This window comes from Rutidosis leptorrhynchoides, chromosome 1 (assembly GCF_046630445.1).
Source record: "Rutidosis leptorrhynchoides isolate AG116_Rl617_1_P2 chromosome 1, CSIRO_AGI_Rlap_v1, whole genome shotgun sequence".
Lineage (NCBI taxonomy): Eukaryota > Viridiplantae > Streptophyta > Magnoliopsida > Asterales > Asteraceae > Rutidosis > Rutidosis leptorrhynchoides.
This window is the reverse complement of record NC_092333.1, coordinates 57,699,434-57,708,259: the sequence shown is the minus strand read 5'-3', so window position 1 is coordinate 57,708,259 and position 8,826 is coordinate 57,699,434. Positions and strand designations below refer to the sequence as shown.

The following is an 8,826-nucleotide window of genomic DNA, read 5'->3' as shown; positions in this document are numbered from 1 at the left end:
AAAGAGATAAATACGACTTCGATTTACTTTAGACAACTCTATTAGTCTTTTTTGTTTCCTCGATGTAGAAAATGTTAATCCTGGGTTTGGCCCAAGACCAGGCCCAAGAACAACCCAATTCAAAGCCCATACCAAGCCTAATTCTTTAAAGGGTTGCGATCGGGTCTTAATAGTTATCCCGCCAAAAGAGCTCGATCTTTCCCGCCATTTCTAGCTTCCCCTAAAAGCTTCTTCACGATTTCAGCGACCACCACTAGAGTCTCTTATCCAAACAGACATTTTGCAGGTGCGCTCTTAATCCTGTTAATTATAACCGGTTTAAGTTTGATCCTTATAGAGTGTTAATTTTTGTTACAAATATTAGGGTTTTGCAACTAACTACTTACGGAGTATTTCGTATTTTAGGCCTTTTTCTTAAGATCTGTTTGTAATTAGTTCCTCAATTTAGGTTTTAAATATGGCTATTGAAGAAGGAGATAATGGAAGAGATGACATGTTAATCGATTTCCCTGAAGGATTCAATTCTAATTACCTCAAAGTTTACTACGGTATTATTTCATAATTGCAGTTTTAGTATCAATTATATGATTCTTACTAGTTAAACATGTTTTCTGTAATTCGTGTATGCACGTGACTTGAATCAATTAAATTAAAATCGAAATCGTTTCATATAGACGAACGTTTTAATTTATTCGTGATATACTTTACCAGAAACATTAGGTTTATGTGTGAATGATTAAAGTTTAGTCTATGGCTTTAAATGTTAATTTAACTGTGGCAGGAAAACTTTTCCCTCATGTAGACATGGTCAAATGGATGTCGTACGGAAACGGTATACATGTTGTTAATTGCATTTTAATTGTGATTATGTGTGTGAGTGTGACCAATTGTATTGTTTTAATTATGAAGATGGGAAACATCCGGCCTGCGATCAATCGTACTTTGAGAGAAGGGAATTTTCTTTTACGTTAGATGATGACGTGTATGTACGGTACTTGTCGTTTAAGAATGCTTCTGTGTTGAAAGAGGGCATTAAAAAAGAGTGTCCGTTTAAAATAGACATCGGTGCTGTTTATAGTGTTGAGGTAAGTTTCTTTTTATAATCATTTAAGGTAAGGATCGGTTTTGCGTTTAGTTAATTTGTTGAGTTTGTATTTTGTTACATGTTTTTTGGTTTTTTAACAGCCTTCAAAGAAGCATACGTATACTCAAGGAGATAACATTTTCACTCCCGTGGAAAGAGAGCTAGTATTTGACATTGTGCGTGTTCTTGTGTTTTTTAGTACTAAACGCTCGTTTGACTAAAATCTAAAGTTGTGATTTTTTGACATCGTCGTGTACCAATGTTTTGTTCAGGATATTTCGGATTATGATGATGCTAGACATTGTTGCTCTGGAGCAGATGTTTGTTTGGACTGTTGGCCTCTGATGACCATTGCGATAAAAGTGATTGATTGTTCACTTAGAGGTAATCACTAGGCAAGCTGGTATTCAATTTAAACGCACCCTTAGTCATAATCATTAAGTTATCATAGTCAGAAATTATTGTAAGTTGGCAAATGCATCAGTTTTAGTCCAAAATATTGTGTTACTGTAATATGATAATAATTTTGTTTTCGTGCCCTTTTGATCAGAGGATTTTGGGTTCAATCATATTCTATGGGTATACAGTGGCCGTCGTGGTGTGCATTGTTGGGTTTGTGATGCTAAAGCACGCAGGTAATACTGTTCAAATTGTCAATTTTGTTATTTTTATTTTATTGCACGCAGGTAATACTGCACAACTTGTAAAATGTTTTCTTTTTTCTCTACGAATCTACAATTGTGCCATCTTATCCTCAATCTCAGGTTAACTAATGAGCAAAGGACAGCTATTGCTGACTATTTTCGTGTGTACAAGGTTAGTTTTTTGATTCTTCATGCTTCATACATACTGTGCAATTTTGCAATATCAAGCATCTTGAGACCTTTCAATATCGTTTCTTGTGCAGGGCAACAGCAATAGTAATTGCAAGGTTTCTCTTATGGGTCCTCCACTTCATCCTTTCCTTGAGTAAGTATTGTATTTATTGTATAATATGCGATAATCTTTTCACCTTTTAGTTTCATGTCATCGAACTTTGTGTTTCTTTGCAGGAGATCGTATGTGAGTGTGTTGAAAGGCTTCTTTGAGGAGAAATTACTTTGTACTCAACAGTTACTTTCAGATGAAAGATATGAGACAATTTTAGAGATGATTCCTGATACATGTATGTAATCTGCTCTATTATGTCATTCATATTCTTACATTCCTTTAGTTCTGTAATTTTCTTACTTGTTTCTTTCAGCTATACGCGCCTCACTTAGTGGAATGTGGCAAGCCAATACGCGCTCTTATGGTGCAAGAGATATAAATGTTGTGCGATGGGAGCAACTTAAACACCAGTGTGAGAAACATAAGGTATGCATATTATTTTGATTAATATCGGCTGAAGACCTGATGATAACTCGAAATGTCATTCTATCTGGTTCTATTACATGGTGGTTTTAACACCTGTGATTTAAGTATTACATGTTTAAACTAAACTAATAATACTGGAAAGCGTATACTTTAGTTGCATCCTTAGTCATTTTAACCTTGTTTTTCATCTACATAACAGGTACCTGCGGTACGTAGGTGTGTTCAGGAGATTGTCTTTTCTTTTACTTATCCAAGGCTTGATATGGAGGTCAGTACTACGTCTTATCTCCATTATATGTCTATATCAGTAGCAAGTGATATTTTATAATAATTCTCACGTTATATGTTTATTTTGCACTCACATTCACTTATTAATTACTACTACTTTTAACTCATTTGGTGTCACATCTTAGGTTTCAAAACTCATGAATCATTTGCTGAAGGCACCTTTTTGCGTGCACCCCAAAACTGGTTAGTTTCTTTGGCACCCTTTAATGACTACATGAGAATATGCTTTGGTAACCTTTGTACATGTTTAAAAAGACAAAATCTGCACATTTTCATGACAGTGCAACATATATTACATATTGGAATAATTTAAGCTGCTGGGTTTTCTCAACTTCATGCTTTTATATGCTAGCAGCTAACCAGAGTTAGATTACTTTTGACAGCATACCAAATCTCATTGTTTTATTTTTCTACAGCTCGCGTTTGTGTTCCTATTGATCCCGATGTTTGTGATGAGTTTGATCCTGCTAATGTGCCCACACTTTCTAAGGTAATGCTTTTAGTGAACAAAGTTTTTTACAGACCAGGTCTTTATGTTGAAGTTTAATATAGGCTCATTAATATAATCAAGGTTATTGTATTTTTAAAGGTTGATAGATAACTAAACTGAGACCTATCTATTGAATATTTTAGATATACATTTACAGCAAAGAAAGTTATTGATTTTGGTAATGAGGTAAATGTCAGCATTTTCTAATGCCAAACTTACACTTGAAAGCTAAAGAATTAGAATTGCAGAACCTTTTTGGTCCGCCTTTGTCCTCACTGTTCAGTTACCTGCGAGATATTCTATTTTTTAAACTGTTAAAGCTTGATTAATCTCAAGCATTTTCGTCGTCAAACTAACTTTTCAAAATGTGATCCTTGCACTTTGTTACAATCATGAAAGTTCAAGTGAGAGTTTTCTTTTGAAACTGTTGAAGCAAGGCTATATATTGGTTTCTTTTATAACGCATGGCTGTAGGTTATTATTTTTATTTTTTGCTATTACCCTCAAAATTAAAATTGCCAACGCTGTATGTTTTATCTTGCAGCTTCTTAGAGAAATCAACACAGTAGGTGTGCAAGCAGAAGACGATAAAGGTATGCTACTTGACGTATCATCTGATGACTATTTCTTATATTTGTTTTCATGATAAACACAGCCACATTATCCAATTTAATTTACTTTTTGTATCGTCCAATTAATCTTACCACATGGATATCATTTGTTCTATAGTATGGGAAAGAACAACAATGGGAAAGTTTATCAGATACTTCAGAGAATCATTCTTGCAGCCTTTGCTTAAATCTTGCAAGGTATTAAACTTTTAGTCTGTTGCAGTTCATGCATTGTGTAAAATATGGTTGTGACAACTGGCAGTTATATAGGTCCTGGGGTGGCTAGTGTAAGCATATGATAAGTATAGGTGTCGAATGGGTTGGTCAGATTGGCCTGTTGCATTCTTTAATATGATTTTTTTTACTTGTATTTTTTGAGTGAATCATGATGACAAGAGATACTATGACAATAACCTATATCTGGATAAAGTGTTTTAGTACCTTGTGTCCGTTAAGACTACACTTTAGACGACTTAAATTATATTTTACTACTAATTACAAGGAATAAGTGTTCTGAACTGTATATTTTGAACCATGACCCAAAGTCTTTTGTGTGTATACAACCTCATTTTGATCTATAGTGTATGTTAAACTTTCATATATTGGTATTGTATGTATTTGATGACTTATTCTTCCAGTAGCTGCTTTTTTATGATGTGGCAAATGTATAAGTTGTCAAGTTATCTCGGTCATTGCCACGTCATAGAAGATGAGTGCCACATCATTGGTAAGAAGAAATACGTGACTAAATACATACAACAACTGCAAATTTGATACACACGATCGACCAAAATGAAATTAGATGCACATAATATACATTGGGTTATAGTTAGTTGCATTTAACCAATCACTATATTAAACATAACCTGAATTAACCGCTTCATAAATAAATGGGCTCATAATTTAAAATATAGAGACAACTTTTAACTGGCCGCTGTCTTTAGTATGGCCTTTGCTAAATACAAGAGTTATATGTCTACTACTTTGTTTATTTTAGTAATAGTAATACTGAAATGTAAATTGGTGAATGTTTTTGCAGGAAGACATAGAAAGGTCATATAATGCCAAAATTCAGCAGTCAAAGAACTCTTTGGGTTGGTAATATTCACAAGATTTTCAGTTACAATCTCAACAGAATTATTCTGTGATGTAAGTTTAGTTAAAAGTATGTTATGCTTATATTTATTATGAGAGGTTCAGTGAACACATCTGATGTAAGTTTGAATGTTAAAAGGTAACATAACTGAATTAGCAAGTTTATCAGTTTATGTTTGCTACTGGTTAAAAATTACTGCATTCAAGTTAATGTTTGCCTAGTCGTAATCGCGTGATTAAATGATGATTGATGTATTAAGGCTTTCCACTTCTATTAAGCCAATCTTTTGAATTGACAACAGATAAAGCAAGTTGTCATGCACCTTGCTCCTTTTTGTGCAATACCACTTGCACATTGGTAACCTATTATATCTTATGTTTCGACCAAGTGGTATGGAAATATGATCCCTTGCTTTCATTCTATGTGAAAAATACATTTGTATGTTTATTTTTTATCTCTTTATGTCTGGATCGATTCAGTCGTATTCTATTGTCTTGATCATCAGCTTGCATCGCCACAATACAGCGCATGTTGTTTATGATAATTCCCAATGGATAATGTTCAACATATAGCCATATAGGTTATAACCAACGACGTCATGGAGCACTTGGCAAACGTTTTACCTTCTTGGAATTGCATATTTTCTAAGATGTTACCGAATATAATCAATTTTAGAGAACTGATATTGACATCGAATTAGCTCTAATAATGGCTTGATGGTTTAACAGACTGAAGCCACCAATAACAGGATTATGTCGAAAACATGCTCATACAATCAAACATGTCTCTTAGTATTGTCATCTGATATATTGCATCAAGTTCTTCCTGTGACATGTCATTTTCTTAGAAATTATCCATTTTTATATTGTCATTAAAACCCAATTTCGTTTCATCCTAGTTGCATACTGATAGAAAACAGGATTCCTATCACATACCCACCATAGTATTTAGTTTCTACAAATGGGAGTCATGTAATTGTCATATCATACTTTGTTTTCGTATGCGATTCGCAATCAAGAATAAAGTTTGTGCACTAATACGCGTACATCAATTCAATGTGATTCTGAGTGACCCATAGAGGTACATGGCAGTCTTGTCAAATCATCTTCAAATCTATGGTTTGACGTCACAAGTAATTTTAACTATCGGTTTAGCAACTGATAACCTTATTCATTTGCAGTGTATAGTAATTCGCTGATAGTGTTGGGTTGGAAGTAACTTCTATAGAATATGAAAACCGCGTTAACCCTTTACTGCACTACCACTTGGATATGACTATTGGATAGCCTAGAACTTGTCACATTTGAACCAAGTGGTTAGGAATATTGATCACTTGTTGAAGGTTTTTTTTTCAAACGACGTGTAGCTCAGTTGGTAATGAGGATACGCATCTTTACCATCAAAAACCAAATGATGGGTTTAAGCCCCTACACACCATAGCTATAACCGTTGAGTGAGTCATGTATACCCCATATTATGGATAGAGCCGATTGTGGAAATGTCTGAGTTGCCATTTAGCTGTTGGTTTAAGTCATTAGATCAATTTTGTGTTTAATCGTTCTTTTTTCATTATTATTTTGGAACAACAATATATAAAAACAGTCCTCTAGCAAGCAAGTAGAACGGGCAAGAGAAATTCGTTCTTCTTTTTGTCTAGATCAATTCAATCGTGTTTTATTCATGTCTTAATCATCAAGTGGACACATCACCATAGTTTGCATATTGCTGGTTATATTTTCTCCGAATATTTTGATATTGATATTATCAATGCCTCAACGGATTCAACAAGCATTTGGTAAAGGTCTTACCTCCTCTTGTGTTGGACCTGAAGTATATAATATTACAAATGATTGATAACGAGGATAAAAAAACCTACATTTCGGTACGGGGTGGTTTTGGTTGGTTAATGGTGATTTATTAAATGTTAAAAGAAAACGGTTGACATTTAGTTAATTGAACATTTATAAAATAAAGGAATGAAAAGGGAATGTGAAAATTGAACATTTAAAATAACGGTTGACGATTAGTTAATTGAACGATAAAAGAAACGGTTGGTTACAAAAACGGCTAACGGTTACTTAGGTAAACGTTTAAAAAAATAAAGAAAATGAAAAAGGGTGAAAAAAAAAGTAGGTAATTAATTTTATTGTAAAACTTATTTTTTGGTAAAAGAGATTATTAAATTACCCTTGGGAGTAATTACAAAATTGTCATCATAAATAGTAGCCACATCTCGTGACTATTAGTATGCATAGATATAACGTTGCTGCGCTATTTTGCAAATCGGTTTGGATTTCAGGAAACGTGTCGCTGTGCAAGGGTAAAAAAAAAAAAAAAAATATGGATAACATTTTTTTTTTTGGGGAAAAAGAAATAAGTTAGAAGAAATCGAGAAAACGTTTTTGTTCGGGCCTTTAGAAAAAGTTGCAGGGAAAGTAAAGGTAAGTTAAAAAAAAAAAAAACTGTAGCATAGTAGGGGCCTTGTGGATAGGACTTTTTTTGCGCGACGTAAAGTTAGTAAAGCACAAAGTTGGGTACTATTCACCAATAGTAACCCAACTTTGTGGTTTAGTATATATAGATAATAGATAATAGATAATAATTCAAATAAAAGGCCTAATCAACTCGTCAAAACAAAGTTCATTTTAAAATTAATCAACCATACATATGATTAACCATCTCGATATAAATTAGTGGTTGGGATCCCGATATCTTACAAAGAAACTTTAGTAGAAGTATATCTTAGGTGGCTGGAAAATGGTCACGGATGACCTTAGGCTGCGTACATGAGTATGTCTGAAGAAAAAAGCTATTATTTCCCGGATAACCTGAACGGAAAAACATTATATGTTTACCCGTTTATCTATTTAGTCATTTAACCATGCATTTGATCAGGGATTTTTGGTAATGTAAAATGAACTTTATTGTAAGACACGTGGAAAGTTAAGAAAGATTTTCTTCATTGACTTGTAACAAACTCTTAAATAATACTCCATCCGTCCAATCTTAAATGTTCTTTGTTAACTTTTCAAAGTATTTCTTTGTCAACTTTGACCGTATATATTTTTATTTGTGTTATATAATATTTGATGAAAACTATATGGAATGCAAACACATTTAAAACATAATTCATTCATATAATTTTAATCAAATATTATATAGCACATATAAAAATCTCTACAGTCAAATTTGATAAAGAAATACTTTAAAAAGTCTAATGGATCCTTAAGATTAAGATGGGACCGAGTTAGTAATAATAATAGATAAAAAAAATTGTCAACTAATTATTTGCTCTTTGTTTCATCTAGTTTTAATATAGTACAATGAACCACAAACCCGTGGTAATCTGAATATATATGTATCTATCTAGTTCATACAATATATTGTATAATGTTGTTGTCAATCATGCTATGAGATTCCAAAAAAGATGAAGAGAACCAATGCTGCGGCGAAGAGATTATGATCTCAAATCATTACCACCTTTTTTCATAGTTCTATATATTCACTCACTTCCCCACATCCTTTTGCATCACATAACTTTAAATTTAAATATCTTTCAAGACTTCAATCTTACGAAAGGATACAAAACTCAAGAACAATCGAAGAACCTTTTGTTAGCGATTACATATTCGTAGAATGCTCTTGAGACGTACTATCAAACCGTTATGATTCATCTTGCGAGTGATGTTAATGACATGAACGAATACGTATCAGGGCAACGAAAATGTTATAACCCAATCATATGGTATCTCATTGCATTTAATTCTCATGTAAAGTAGCTAAGGTGTGTGACCACAACACCAAGGGAGAGTGAAAATGAGATACATGATGTTAGCAGGTTTTGATTGATGGATGAACAAAGAAGGATTAGAATAGAATAAAGGTGTGTTGGTATCTTGTT

At 33.2% G+C, this 8,826-nt stretch overlaps 1 protein-coding gene across 1 annotated transcript; it reads left to right on the top strand.

The window, feature by feature from the left end:
* The first annotated feature begins 268 nt into the window (after window positions 1-268).
* Window positions 269-5,019, top strand: LOC139860142 (uncharacterized). Its single transcript, XM_071848918.1, has 17 exons — window positions 269-286; window positions 449-548; window positions 782-832; window positions 910-1,085; window positions 1,186-1,260; window positions 1,357-1,468; window positions 1,635-1,719; window positions 1,849-1,900; window positions 1,992-2,053; window positions 2,137-2,249; window positions 2,328-2,440; window positions 2,640-2,708; window positions 2,854-2,911; window positions 3,145-3,218; window positions 3,763-3,811; window positions 3,948-4,027; window positions 4,869-5,019. Exons 2-17 carry the CDS (start codon window positions 458-460, stop codon window positions 4,929-4,931), a joined length of 1,323 nt encoding a protein of 440 aa, XP_071705019.1. The 5' UTR covers window positions 269-286; window positions 449-457; the 3' UTR covers window positions 4,932-5,019.
* Window positions 5,020-8,826: the final 3,807 nt, after the last annotated feature.

Coding starts and splice junctions, on each gene's coding strand:
- LOC139860142 (XM_071848918.1), top strand. CDS start 458: ATGGCTATTGAAGAAGGAGATAATGGAAGAGATGACATGTTAATCGAT. Junction 2,054..2,136: donor CCACTTCATCCTTTCCTTGA/GTAAGTATTGTA, acceptor GTTTCTTTGCAG/GAGATCGTATGTGAGTGTGT. Junction 3,219..3,762: donor ATGTGCCCACACTTTCTAAG/GTAATGCTTTTA, acceptor TTTATCTTGCAG/CTTCTTAGAGAAATCAACAC.